This window comes from Choloepus didactylus, chromosome 19 (assembly GCF_015220235.1).
Source record: "Choloepus didactylus isolate mChoDid1 chromosome 19, mChoDid1.pri, whole genome shotgun sequence".
NCBI lineage: Eukaryota > Metazoa > Chordata > Mammalia > Pilosa > Megalonychidae > Choloepus > Choloepus didactylus.
In genome coordinates this window covers 56,992,945-57,007,667 of record NC_051325.1, presented here as the reverse complement: position 1 = coordinate 57,007,667, position 14,723 = coordinate 56,992,945, and the positions used below count along the sequence as shown (strand labels likewise).

The following is a 14,723-nucleotide window of genomic DNA, read 5'->3' as shown; positions in this document are numbered from 1 at the left end:
TCTTCATCTAACCCAGTGAGCTTCCCCCAAAAAACTAAGAAAATGCTGTGGATACCTTAGAAATGAATTTAAAATGTGAATCAAATATTTCTGATGTCTTGACATTTCACAGATGAATTAAAAGAAACAAGGTTTAAAGCTAGCTTCTTTGAACCCCCACACACACCCCCTGCCTTGATGTTAGATGTTTGTTTTCTTATATTGGGCTTACTTGTACCGTACTAAACTAAATTCCCAACCAGTTATATAATTCACTTTCTCGACACATTAATCAGAAAAGTCTCATTGTTGGAATTTCTAGACAGTTACAAGCACCCTCCTGTTCTGGCAGTCTTCCACTGGCCCCTCCATTCACCACTCTCTCTACCCCCTGGCGACTGACTTTCATGGACAACCTCTGGTTCCTGGTTAGGTTTGGCTAACGGCAGGCATCAGATGAATTTTGGAGGGAGGGGGAATGAGATCAGGGTGTTTGTCCCCTGGCTTTATCACTGCAAGGATGTTGCAAGCTGGCCATGTCCCTCCTCTAAAGGTCTCAGCAACTGAAGGCAGCCCTTCCCTGGGTTCCAGAGTGAAGGGACCAGTTGCCCCTTCCTCTGGCCTCTGAGATTAGGGCAGGCCCCTAGCGGTCAGCCTCTGCCTTTGCAACCTTGACCAGTCTTTTATTCTTCCAATTTGAGTTATGTTGTCTATTTCCTGCAATATCCCGACTGATATACACCCCCATCCTCACTCCAAGAGAACAACCAAATACATGCAAGAAAAAATATTCTTCTAAGAGTCATTTTCTACAATTTGCATACCATTATTTGGGAAGATTTTGCAGCAATTAAGTTTGACTTTTGTTAAGATTTTTAGAAATTAAGTATCTTTGATCTTTACACCTGAATTAATACATTTATAAACATTTAACTGGAAAAATATATGTGCAATGTTTAGCTTTGAAGGTTAAAAAATGACCTTTCCTTTAAAAATTATGTACATTTAATTCTGAAAGTATTCACATATTTTATTACGGACCCGCCATTGGTATTTTGGCATATCAGTGCCATCTACTGGAAAGTTAATACAACTAGGTCTTCCAAATCCAAAAACATGTCTCTTTTGGAGAAAGTGTGTGTGATAGGAGTGGGGGTGGGGAACAAATGTAGTCTTTGTTTAAGAAATAAGCCTAACTTAAAAACATAGCTGCCTAACTTCCATATAGTGTCAATATAAATGACAATTCATTACAATGCACTAAAATAAATTCTAAGACTTACAATTAAAAAAACCACACTAAACATTTCTATCAACACATCTCTTGGTTTCTAAAATGTTCTTGTTTGTCCTGTTCCATGTTTGTATGCAGCTCAATATGCCTCAACATGTCTGAATATGACCCCATTCTTTTACCAAAATCTATATTGACAAATATATAAAAGATATGTTAAATATAATGTGTATTCCTTACATATTTAAATAAAATATATATAGATTTTAAATACATGACAAAGTTTTCGTTGTGAAATAAGTAGATACATGTAAGACTGGATCTTTCTGCAGTGCTTTCTCATCATTAAAAAGAAACTGAAATCAGACATATATATATAAACAACATGTGACAAGTGTTAAATTTTGTGGTAAATGAAAATTGCAACAAATATTCTAAAAGATAATATAGAAACATAAAAGATTGCTTAACTGATTTTAATAACATGACATAAAGCCCCTAGACTTGATATAATCATTATGCAAAATACATAGATGAATACTGTCTTCTTTTAAAAATATAAAATAAATAAGCAAGACATGTGAAAATAGGCAAGTTTCCATTAAATAAATGAAACGTTTTTTAAAAAAAGAAAGTTTTGCTTTCCATATCATTTGAAGAAGGGAAATTATCATTTTAAACAATATTCAAGTTTATTAAACAAATTTAAAAAAAGTATTATAAAATGTTTAACTTTCATCAGCTTCAAGATTTATGTTGCTCCCAAATTTTGCATATAGCTGAACTTTCAAATCTGCTAACACCCGCTGAATTGATTCCACTCTGGATTCTAAGGCGTCAATTTCTTCCTGCAAATTTTTCTGGGGAAAAAAAAAATAGTTTCAATTAAATCTATTCAATTGGATGATCTGAGCAACTGTAGCTGAAATAATATCTGCGAAGAATTTTAGGTCAAGAAGTTTCTAAACTTGGACAAGCAGCTAAATAGCAGTGATAAAACCAAAAATTTTATGATAAACTTTTTGATAAACCATAAGTCTGAATATGGACATTTTTAACTCACAGAAAGTTCATTTTCTCGGTTTTCACTGATTTAAAAAACATAATGGCTAAAAAAACCTAATTCCTAAATTATCATATTGTAATAAAGAAAGCACCATATCAAAAGACTAACAGGAGGACTCGGGCAAGATGGCGGCATAGAGAGGAGTAGAAGCTAAGTAGTCCCCCTGGAACAACTACAAAAAACCAGAAACAACTAGTAAATAATCCAGAATAACTGCGGGGGGACAAACGAGACCATCCACTCATCATACACCAACCTGAATTGTGAGGAATGCCCGAGAACACAGCATAAAATCTATGATTTTTAGAATATTGTACACATGAAATCATACAGCAGTATGTGACCTTTTGAGACTGGCATCATTGCATCAGCAAAGTATCCTCAAGTCCCATCCAAGTTGGGGTGTCCTGTCCCAGGTGCAGCTGAAGGAGTCTGGACCTGGCCTGGTGAAGCCCTCGCAGACCCTGTCCCTTACCTGCTCTACCTCTGGATTCTCCGTAACCAGCTATAGTGTGCACTGGATCCGGCAGGCTCCAGGAAAGGGGCTGGAGTGGGTTGGCTTAATGGGCTATGATGGAAGAACATACTTCAACCCAACTCTTAAGTCCCGACTCAGCATCACCAGGGACACCTCCAAGAATGAAGTTTCTTTAAAACTGAGCAGCCTGAGAACCGAGGACACAGCCACATATTACTGTGCAAGAGACACAGTGAGAGGAAGTCAGGGTGAGCCCAGACACAAACCTCTCCTGAGGGCACAGTAGGGGCTGGGCTGCAGGGAGCACTTGCAACCAACAGATGGCGGGCAGGGCCCATCCCCAGGAGCAGGTGCAGAAAGGGTCTGGGAGGAGTTTTTTGGCTTTTCCTGTGATTCCCTCTCCTTGCTTCACAATGTGTAACCCCAAGAGAACTGCCTTTGCATATTTTCTAAGCAATGACGTGATGTAGCCAAGATCCAAGCAAAATACAGATTTTAAAATGTTAAAAAAAAAAAAAAAAAAAAAGACTAACAGGCTCACAGCCCCTCCCACAAAAACTGAACTATGGAAATATAGGACATGATAAAAACACCAATAATTAAGAATAACAACCTATAGTCAAAATCTGGCAGGAAACTTTCATTAACAATGAGGCCCCTAGATCTAGACTATGGGAAAGAGGGGAACAAGTGCCTTGTATAATAAGAGCAGCCCTGCCCACGGGAAAGTTCTGGTTAGGAGCAAAAAGGATTTTTCCGAAACATGACCAAAAAAAAATATGAATTCACACAAATGGCATAGCCATTAATATCAGGTACAAAAGAAGAAAGCCTAGTGTTGGGAATGTTTTCCCTTTTAGAAATCCTGGCCAATGCTGTAAGACAACGGTTCTCAAAGTATGGTCCCCAGGCCAGCTGCAGCAGAATCGCCATCACCTGGAACGTGTTAGAAACACAAATTCTCCCACCCTACCCAAGACCTGCTGAATTAGAAACTCTGGGGATGGGGCGCAACAATCTGAATTTTAACAAGCCCTGCCCTGTGAGTGATTTGGATGCACGCTACAGGTTTGAGAACCACTATTAAAAGACAAGAAACAGCAATAAGAGTTATGGCTATTGGAAAGGAGATAACATTTCTATATCTAGGAAAATCAAATAAGTAGAATTATAGGATACAAAAAAAAATCTTAAAAGCATAAATCCAACCATATCACTCTTTGCTTAAGACTTGTTGAAGGCTCCTCTTTACCACAGGACAGGGGTCGACAAGCTAAGGCCCATAGGCAGAATCTAGCCTGAGGCCTGTTTTTGTGAAGTTTTATTGGGATGCAGCCATGCTCGTATTATCTATGACTGCCTTCACAGTAACTGTCACAGAGATATAATACATTTACTGTCTGATCTTTCACAAAAAAGAAAGTCTCTTGACCTCTGCTAGGATAAAATACAATTCATTCAATGTAATTGACAAAGTTCTCCAAGATCTGGCCACATTTCCAGGCATACCCAAATCTCCAGCAAATTGAGCTATTTTTGTACCATGATCTTTTTATCACCATTCACACATGCTGTTTCTTCCATCTGGAACACCCCTCTCCCCACTTAATCTTCAGTTCTTGTTTCATCACTTTCTTAGGGAGCCCCTTCCTGACCCTTGATGTCTACACTAATATAGAGCCTATGTTCTTCAAGTTGCCTCTATTCCCATACAACTTACTATTCACCATTATTTTTACTTGTTTAATTTTCTATCTTTCCATCTACACAATGTGCCCCTCATGTATAGGAAGCATTGCAGGTTATGTTGTCCCCAATATCTCCAGTACATGGCAGAACTTGGCACAGAGTAAACACTCAATAAATATTTCTGGAATGACTGAATAAATAACAAAATAAAAGCACAGTATCCATGCATGGGGGGGGGGGTATTTACAATAGCCACAAAATCTATAAATTATCTTGAAATACATCCAACAATAACATTTTAGGATGGTTAAAAAAAATCTATAAAATTTTACTATGAAAGAAAAGAATATTTAAGCAGAAGAGAGATATACAATGTTCCTGCATAGAAAGATTCCACAGTATAAATGTTAGTTCTTCTCATAGTTTCTTAAATGTAAGTTTAATTCATGGAAAGTTTTGCTTTCTATGAAATATGAAGAAATAGGATTATTTTAAATAATATTCAAGTTTATTAAGCACATTTTAAAAGTATTAGAAAATGTTTATCTGCCATCAACGTCACCCAAACAATGAGATTTGATGGCTTCTCTCATAGACGGCTGGAAGAAATGTGAATTGGAAAGTAATTTCATAAGATATAATAAAAAGCCATCAAAGAATCCACACTTTGACCCAGTTATTACGCTTCTCTGATTATTTCCTTAAAACAATTTCCAAAATGTGAACAAAGATTTATGTAGAAGAATGTTCACTGCAACATTATTATAGCAAAATATTGGAAACTAATGTCCACAACAAGAGCACAGTGAACTGAATCAATATTCATTGACATGACATTAAGCAGTCATCAAAGATGTTTTAAAAGCACATGTGCCTGGCCCAGAGCAGACCCAATAAGTATCTGCTAAACATGAAATGGAGGGAGAAAATACTCCTACTAAAATGGTAACTGACCAAAGCAGGAGGCAAAACTATACAGAAAAAGAACACAGAAGAAATCCACGCAAATGTTACAGTTGGTTATTTCTGAGCAGTGGAATGATGGGTGATTTTTTTTTTCCCTCTTTGTAATATTCTGCATTTTCTAAATACTTGTAGTTTCAAGCACAGGTTCTGGAGTCAGAAGACCACTCCCTACGTGCCACCCTGAACAAGCCCTGTAACCTGACTAAGCCTCTGTTCTTCATTTCTAATATGGAATAATAATGGTTCCTATCTCAGAGAGTCACTGTTAAGATTAAATAAAATCAGGCTTGCAAAGCACTCAGAGCATGCCTGGGACATTGTCAGAACTCATTAAATGTTAGCTAGTATTCATCATTACTTTCCATACAGCTATATGTTCTTTATAATAATATAAATCTTAATTTAAAAATCAGACTCTTAACACCAAGGGAAAGACTTTCAGCATACCTTTGCTTCTTCTAACATTTCTTGTGTTTCTTCTTGAGAATGGCTAATGAAAACATCCCCGATCTGATAAGGTATCATAAAGCAGTCATCCTCTGCCAGCATAATATCATCACAAGCATCTTCTAAATTTTGGAGTTGTTTCTATAAACCCAAAAGTTAAAAGCAATGAAAAATGTATTCAAAATTCCCTGATAGACTATTAAGAACACATAGGTTATGGAGGGTAATCTTAATGTTACGGGAATGCTCAGGAATGACTATGGTTTGTTAATTTTGGGGGGATACGGTAGGAACATGTTGGAAGCAATGTAGTTATTTTGGGTTGTTTTTCTTATTGCTTTGTTTTGTTTGAATTTTTTTTATTGTTTGTTTGTTTTTTAATTTTTTGATAAATAAAGTTAAAAAAAATCCCTGATAGAAGATAAAAGCCAATTTTAATTTTGGGAAACAAACTCTTTGAGGGACCTTTTCATGAAGGCATTATCACACTAAAATAAGACTTCAATTTCTTACATTTTTAGAAGTCTTATCATAAAGAAACACTTAAGAACTAACTAACACGTTGTCTACTAGGCATTTTCAGATTGCTGAAAAGTATCCTGTGGTGGACAGCAGACATCCATGACCACCCAAAACGTCTCCTGATTTTGACAGTTCCCCACTTTGTGACTTCTGCCTTCCTCATATAAAATTAAATAAACACAAACAAAAAGAAACTCACATTTTTCAGCCTCTCTAGGGTGCAAGCAAATAACTTAGCTTCTACCAATCAAGTGCAACTGAACTAGACTTCAAGGCTGCAGTTACGTGGGGCTCTGATTTGCTGGGGTGGGCGGTAGCGGCAGAAGCAACTGAGGGTCCCCAGGTCTGCAGGGACAGCCTGCTCACCGTGGAGGAGGCAGCTAGCTCTGGGATAGTGAAAGCAACACAAGTTCCATCACCAGGTGAGTTCTCTATTCTGGGACTTGTTTCTGGAACCTCAGTCTAGATCCAAACCCCTCAATGATTCTGTAAATTATCTATCATCCCTTTTAAAATGCCCTTCTTTTAGGAGTGAAGCTGTAAGACCCGCCACGAGGTGAATGGATCCTGTAGACAGCATTTGAGTGACATACACCAGAAACCAAGGCAAACACTATAATGCCTCATCAATGTGGACTAATTACAATGTGTAAACTCAGAATTGAATCTTAGAGCACAGCCTAACAGGGAAATGCTTATAATTGTGCCTAAGAGTCTCCCCCTGAGTGCTTCTTTGTTGCTCAGATGTGGCCCTCTCTTTCTAGCTAAGCCTCCTTGGCGGGTGATCTCACTGACCTCCCCCTCCTACATAGGATCTGACTCCCAGGTATGTAAATCTCCCTGGCAATGTGGGATATGACTCCCAGAGATCAATCTGGACCCAGCATCACGGGATTGAGAACATCTTCTTGACTAAAAGGGGGATTGAAATGAAACGAAATAAAGCTTCAGTGGCTGAGAGATTTCAAATGGAGTTGAAAGGTCACTCTGGTGGACACTCTTATGCACTATATAGATAACACTTTTCAGGTTTTAATGTATTGGATTAGCTAGAAGTAAATACCTGAAATTATCAAACTCCAACCCAGCAGTCTTGACTCTTGAAGACAACTGTATAAGAGTATAGCCTACAAGGGGTGACAGTGTGATTGTGAAAACCTTGCAGATCGCACTCTCTTTATCCAGTGTATGGCTGGATGAGTAGAATGGGGACAAAGACTGAATGAATGGGGGGATGGGGGAGATGACTGGCTGTTCTTTTTTACTTTTATTTCTTATTCTGATTCTGATTCATTCTGGTGTAAGGAAAGTAGTCAAAAATAGATTGGGGTGATGAAGGCATAACTATCTGATGGTACTGTGAACAGTTGATTGTACACCACAGATGATTGTATGGTATGTGAATATATCACAAAACTGAATTTAATTTAAAGAAAACAAACAAAAAAAATTTATGGTTTATAATTTTCTTATCTGTCAAACTTTACTTGAATGGGATGGGCATCTATGCCTTTCATTTATTACCTGAACTAATGCTCATTCCTTTCACAGATGTTTTTTCTAGTGCCTATTCTGATCCTGGCACCAAATACCAAGGAAATACTAAATAAAATATGGTCTTCTGTCACAGAGCTTATCAGTCTAGTGAAGAATTGAGACCACCAAATAATTATTTCCATCATATTATTTTTGTTAAAAGTAAATTAGGCAGTTAATAAATTAAGACTTTCCAGCTTTCTTAGCTTTTACATAAATTGTCAACTCTGCAGAGAAGCTTAAAGCCAAATGGTTTTTCCTTTGTAACAACTGAAATACAATTAAATCAGCCATATCACTTACAAAAAAAAAAAAAGTCCTTCTTTTAAAAACTAACTGGAGTTTTGTCATCTGCAACAAAGAACCTAGAGAAATATAATCACTTATTAACTGACCTCACTTTTAAAAAGTTATCAAATAAAGAACTTTTATTTTTCTCAAATAAGACGAACACTTTAAATACCTTTTTTACTTCTATTTCTTCTTTTAGCTCTGTGATTCTACTCGTATTCCGTGCAAATTTGTTTATCTTTTGCTGATCTTCGAAAGTAACGTTTACATCTTCTGCAGCCTGAAAGAAAGAGTAATTTTTCTGTAAAATTATTTTTATTGGAGAGGTTATACATAAACTTTTATATAACTCTGAAATTACTTAATACACTATTTTCCCTCATATAGTAAAGAATCACAACAGGTATATAGCACATCACAAACACATGCTTTATGTATTTTTTGTCTCCACAAACCTAAGAGTTGTTCATAAATCTACAACCTCTTCTAATATTTTATGGAATAATGCCTAGGCTTCAAAAACATTTCAAATATAAACAACAATTAAGAATAAGTCCTAATAAAGATAGAAGTCAGCCAACGTTTGGCCTAGAACAGACTCTCTCAACCTGGAACGAACACTATTTTATTAAGATAACCCAGGAAGCAAAAAGTGGTATTAGTAAATGCCTTAGTCAACACTTGCATGTGGTTTTTAAGGCTCTCAGAAATCCCAGTTTCTGTATTTCTTAAACCAACTGATACACTGGCTAGACGGTCACCAAGCATCTCAGTGCTATATTCCTTCCCCACTGAGGTAACACCATGTTTATTTTAATGTAACGCCTGTTTACATGTCTTAATCATGAGTAATGTAAAAGTCACTGTAAAATGACAAAAATTGTATGTTTAAAAAATTTTAATGTGATTCAATTTGAAAATAAAGTTAGAGTGCTTGGATGATATAAAGACTCTATGAAATAATAAAAATAATAGCTAACATTTATTGAACTTTCTACATGCCAAGCACTGAGTGTTTGACCATTTCTGCTAAACCTCCACTCGACCTTAATAAGGGGGATCATTAGCACTATTTTACAGATGGAGAAACTGTAGCACATTGCTCTACCCAAAGCCACACAGCTACTAAGCAGTAGACCTGGATTTGCATGTGTGTGCACATCTGTGCATTTGAAAGAGGCAACGGGGTCCTTAGCTTTCATAAGGTTTTCAAAGGGGTTCCATACATTAAAAAAATTAAAAACCAGACACTCCCTTGGTTTCCCCTCACGTATAAAACAGGAACAAGAGCACTTGACTGTAATTTAAGGGACAAAGGACCTGCTTATATATAAGTAACATAAATGCAGCTTCAGTGAGGACCATTTTGGGCTTTTTTTTTGTTTGCCAATAACAGTAAGGAGTCCACAATGGCCGCACCCCACTCCTTCATCTGGTCTCTCATGATCTGTGACATACGTATGTGGACTTTTATTTCTCCAGAGTTGAACGATACCTGTCATCTCAGGCAATGTAGAGCTCAGTGGTTAGAATAAAAAGGCAGATACCTACAATTTAGCCCTCCACAGCGCTAGGCTCTCATCATCCCAGTAAACACTCTCTTATTGCCAGGCCTATCATCAGAGATGCAGAAGAAAAATGAAAAGAAATCTTTTATATCAAGATATATACAGCTTTGAGTGTTCAACCCCTTACATAATTTTTATAAATACGGACATTGGGAAACTGAGCTACATTAAAGTAAAGAACCAAAGGGAAGTCCACATGCAGAGATCTTGGCCTTCAAATCTTGCCTAGATGAGAACTATCAAATTCCTAAGCAATCAGGGAATTCTAAAGAGCTCCTGCTTGCCTACCAAGTTTATGCCATTTTGTTTAAATACAAAGCCTCTGAAAAACCTCAAAATTTATTTATAGGTGCATTTGTCTGAGGATTTGAGGGTAATTTACGTGAAAGCACCTAACATAAGGGCTGCCCGAAACAACAGAGGCTTAATACAGTTTGAGTTTGAATCTAAATCATGCTTGATCAGACTCCCATACATGCTGTTTTTAAAAGCAGAGAATTTGGCCACCTGTTTGTCTTTTCAAAACAGGCATTTCCTGTTGTAGTCCCACCAAACAGCAGCCGCCAGCATGCTTTGGTCCCTGGAGTCCAGATTCCTCATTTATTTTCCCCACTCGAGTTAGGGCTAACATCACATGAGAGGCAAACACAAGCTGGTGGCAACTTGCTGCCCCAGTGGAATGCTATTTACAGCGGGCAGTAAGGAGTCAGCACCTTCCAGGACTAAGACCTGTGTTTTCTGCTTACATCTCACTGTCCTAGAACACTCCTGTATTTCTTGAAGCTGCCTTTTGGCAAGGAGGGGTAATTCTTAACTGGGGGATGGGGGTTGTCCATGAGCATCAAGAAGTCTATGTGCCCACTGAAATTGTATGCAAAATAACAGGTGCATGCTTCCAGGAAGAGCCTTTATAGCTTTCATCAGATCCTCAAAGGGATCTTCAACCCCAGAAGGTTACAGACTCTCGTTTTAGGAGAATCCAGATGTAGTTACTATCGCTCCTGAAGTCCTAAGAACTCTAGGAGGGAGGAGTCATCTTGTAGCAATGGAGGTAGAACAGAGTTGTGGAAAGAGCCAGGATGGATTCATATCCAAGCAATTACCTCGCGCAAAATACTTGACTCTTTGGAACCATCTCAGGTCTGTCATCTGTAAAATGGGGAGGCCAATTCCTGTCTTGTGGGGGTGAATAAATGAACGCCTGGCACAAGGCCTGGGGATGGAGTCATCTGTCAATAAATGAGAGTTCAGTGTTTTATTTCCTGAATACTATTTGCTAAAGTTACTACAAAGGAAGAACAGATCCAGATCCAGAAGGAAATTCTGCTAGGTCTAAGAGAAAATGTGCCTGTTTAAGGTAAAAATTAAAATTCCCTGGACTCTCACTGTACCATTTTGGTGGCAATTAATACCTTATGGAATGACAGGAAGGAAATGAACCATATTAAATCATGCCCCACACTGAATTAGGGTTATACACACACAATCTACACTTATAACTAGGGTCCCCCATTGTCCTGAAAACCTAAGAGATGGAAATTCTGGGCTATTTTCAGTTTGCTTTTAATTTTTTAAAAAGGTATTCAGAAAATCTCTATATAAAATTTTGCATGTATTATTTTTCATCTTTCATGCATATGGTCATTCATTCAACTCAGTGAGTGCTTAATACACACCAGGTACCATGATCCAGAGGGAAGCTTACATCCTAGCAGGCAATGTGGGCAAAAAACAATATGAATAAGATAATTTCAGATGGAGATAAATGTGCTGGTGAAAACAGTCTTTAGAGGTAGAAAGTGCTGGGGGGCTGGGGAGTGGAGGGATTCTTCTTTAGACACAGAGGTCAGAGATGGCCTCTCCAAGGAGGGGACATTTGCCCTCTGGACAATGAAGAGAATTCAGAGTACAATAAATCCCTCATGGCCCAGAGCCAGGTCTTGGAAAGTCAAATTTTAGAGATGAGACGGCTGAAGCATCTCATCTAGAGATTCCTACCAGCAAAGCCAGGTATTACAAAGGGATTCCAGATTGCAAACAATCTACTTTTTAAAATCAAAAGGCTATCACTAGGATATTTCACTCTTACTCACTGGTACGCCTCTCTCGATATATATATACACATATAGTAGGCAGAGGGGAAAAGTGTTTGTACATGTAGCTACCCTAACAGGAATTTTTACTAACACCGGCATATGTACAGGAGGATGTTGCATCCATCTTGTGGGTCTCAATGAATCAATAAAGAGAAGAAAATCCCTTATATTTCAGTCATCACCTGTCCCTCTCTATGCTCCTCGCCCAGCATGGTTCTCTTTGCACATCCCCATTCTCTGCCAGTCTGGCCTTCCTTTTATTATATATTCTCAGGGTCTTTGCACGAGTGCCTCACTCCCTCACCAACCTTCCCTTTCTGTTCTCCTTACCTAATCTTACAGATCTCAACCTACATGACACCTCAGGAAAGCCTTTCCTGACCTCAGATCAGACTTATTTCAGCCCTCATTTCACAAGTTTCTTTCCTTCAAACAGAGTTGGAAATTTTACATTTTTCTGTGTGACTATTTGAGTAATGCCCATCTTTCCTCCTAGAGTGTAAGTTCTATGACACTACGAGGATCCACTACGAGGATACGGGCTTCATTACTGCTCACCAATGTTATCTCCATCACCTAAAAGAGACTATGCCATATTATGTACTCAAAATAATTTTACTGTATACATGAATGAAAGGAAAAAAGGTCAGCAATCACTGCTCTAATCCAACCTATAGTGGGGTGTGATGGAAAATTTCTGCAATTAAAGTCCAGGGTTCAAATCATTCTTCAATCATTTCCTCAACATTTACTTCATCTCTCTGCCCTTCAGTACTCACATGTGTAAAATGGGAGCTAACCACAGCTAATATTTTCCAGGGAATTAAAGGCTATACCTAAAAATGGAAGGCCCAATTGAATAGAGACAAAGTGAAAAGCCCCAAGTTTCATACTTGTTTGACTCACCAAAACCCTGAGTCCTACTCTGGTCCTCAATAAGAATTTGTGGATGACAGAACCAGTAGAGAGACCAATTCATCTGGGACATTCTCAGCGTTAGCACTACAAGTCCTGTGTCCCGGGAAAGCCCTCAATCCGTGGCAAACCAGGATGGCTGCTCATCCTATACTGAGCACGGGTAGCTTAGACTTTGGGGTGCTAGAAGGTAGGAGAGCAAAGTAAGGAGGTTCCTTAGAAATAGAATAGAAATAGAACAAGGGCAAACATGTACAAAACCTGGAAAGCAAATCCCATCAGCCAGAGGGTTCTCATGGTCTGGCAATTAAAAACACCAGCTCTGGAGCCAGAATGCCTGTGTTTAAATAACTAGCTGCACCTCTGTACTTCAGTTTCCTCATCTGTAAAATGAGGGTAAAAACAGTATCCCCCTAAAGGGTGAGATTTGAGGTTAAAATAAAGTATAACACACTTTGAACAGTGCCTAGTACACAATAAAGCCTACATAATTATCAGCTGTTATTGTTTTCTTGCCCCAAATTTTACTTTTCTTTCATCTAAAGATCTTTAAGCATCTAGATAGACCTACTGGATTATAAATCCCAAATGAGAGAGAGCTTGCTTAGTAGGAAAAAAAAAAAAGGTGGGCTTTGAGGGAAAAACAAAAATAAAAAAACTCAAAACCTGTGTCTAAAACCCACCTCCCTTCTTATTAAGGAAGTCACTTTGGGGTCACTAACTTTTACGTGTCTAAGTCTCTCCATTGTGAAGTTGGGGGAAACCCGTGTCCTTGCTGGGTTGCTGGGATCAGAGATAGTAAGTGGAAGGCTGGGCCCTGGTACATCATCTGTTCTCGATAAATACTGGTTTTAGCCAGGAGGGCACAGGGGCGTTTGGACATGGGCCGCTCAGGGCCGGGCACACAGAATATTCAGGGAGGGAGGGTCCTGCTCTTTTCCTTACGAGCTGCGTGACCTTGGGCAGGTTACTGCACCTCAATGAACCTCACTTTCTGTACCTGAGGGCTGAGAATACTAGCAGCACTTAGCCAACGGTTTCGGAGAATTAGCTGCGGTAACTCAAAAAAAACGTTTATATGACGGGCAGGAGCGGTCTATGGGACCTTCGGTTTCCCGCACTCCAAGGGCAAGGACAGGGCCGCTGGGTCCTCAAACTTCCCACGGGCACCCTCAACACTCCGGGAGGCGGCCCAGAGCCCACCGAGGGTCCCAGCCTGGGCACCCGCCCGGAACGACCCAGGGGTCTGAGGAAAACAGCCAGCGCCGTCGGGCGCGGGCAGGCCTCGCCGCGGGGCCGCCTTCGGGGCCAGAGGCCTCGATTCCGGGCCTCTCCCCGGGCCTCAGAGCTGCGCACCCCTCCATCGCTCATCTCAGATCCCCACGATCGCACCCCGCCCGCTACCCGAGCATCCAGCACCAGGAGCGCCCCACTCACCGCCTTCTTCATGGTGGCCGCCATCTTGGGACTCTACTACGGCGTGACGCGGGGAGGACCGCGATGGCGCGCTCCTTCTCCGTGCCCTCTCTCAATCCCTGTCGGCCCAGAACTCCTAAAAAGTACAACACAGTCTCCGTATTCCCCTCTCTGGGATCTTCAACCAGTGATTTCTAAAGTCTGGGGCTCAGGACGGAAATCGTAACCTGGATGGAGTTGGTACATCCCAATTAAAGGGACAGGCAGCGAACGCCCGGTGGGCAGACATAAACAGGGGCGCGGGAGGCGGGCGCGCCGAACGGACGCAGCTCCAGCTTCCGCCGGCAGGGGGCGGCCAGCACAACAAGCGTGGCGGGCGGGGTCGCGACCGTGGGCGGGCACCGGAGAGGACAGGGAAATTTTTTTCAGTTCCAACAAATTTGTTTAGAGAATTGACCTACCTAGAAAGGAGTTTGGGAGGAATGACTTGGTCAATAGGATGTGAGATTTATGTGCACTG

General features: G+C 39.8%; 1 protein-coding gene across 1 annotated transcript; it reads right to left on the bottom strand.

Moving 5' to 3' along the window:
* Positions 1 to 1,880: 1,880 nt before the first annotated feature.
* Positions 1,881 to 14,407, bottom strand: PFDN4 (prefoldin subunit 4). Its single transcript, XM_037810882.1, has 4 exons — positions 14,225 to 14,407; positions 8,381 to 8,488; positions 5,860 to 6,000; positions 1,881 to 2,073 (listed from the first exon to the last, which is right to left on the bottom strand). Exons 1-4 carry the CDS (start codon positions 14,246 to 14,248, stop codon positions 1,942 to 1,944), a joined length of 405 nt encoding a protein of 134 aa, XP_037666810.1. The 5' UTR covers positions 14,249 to 14,407; the 3' UTR covers positions 1,881 to 1,941.
* Positions 14,408 to 14,723: the final 316 nt, after the last annotated feature.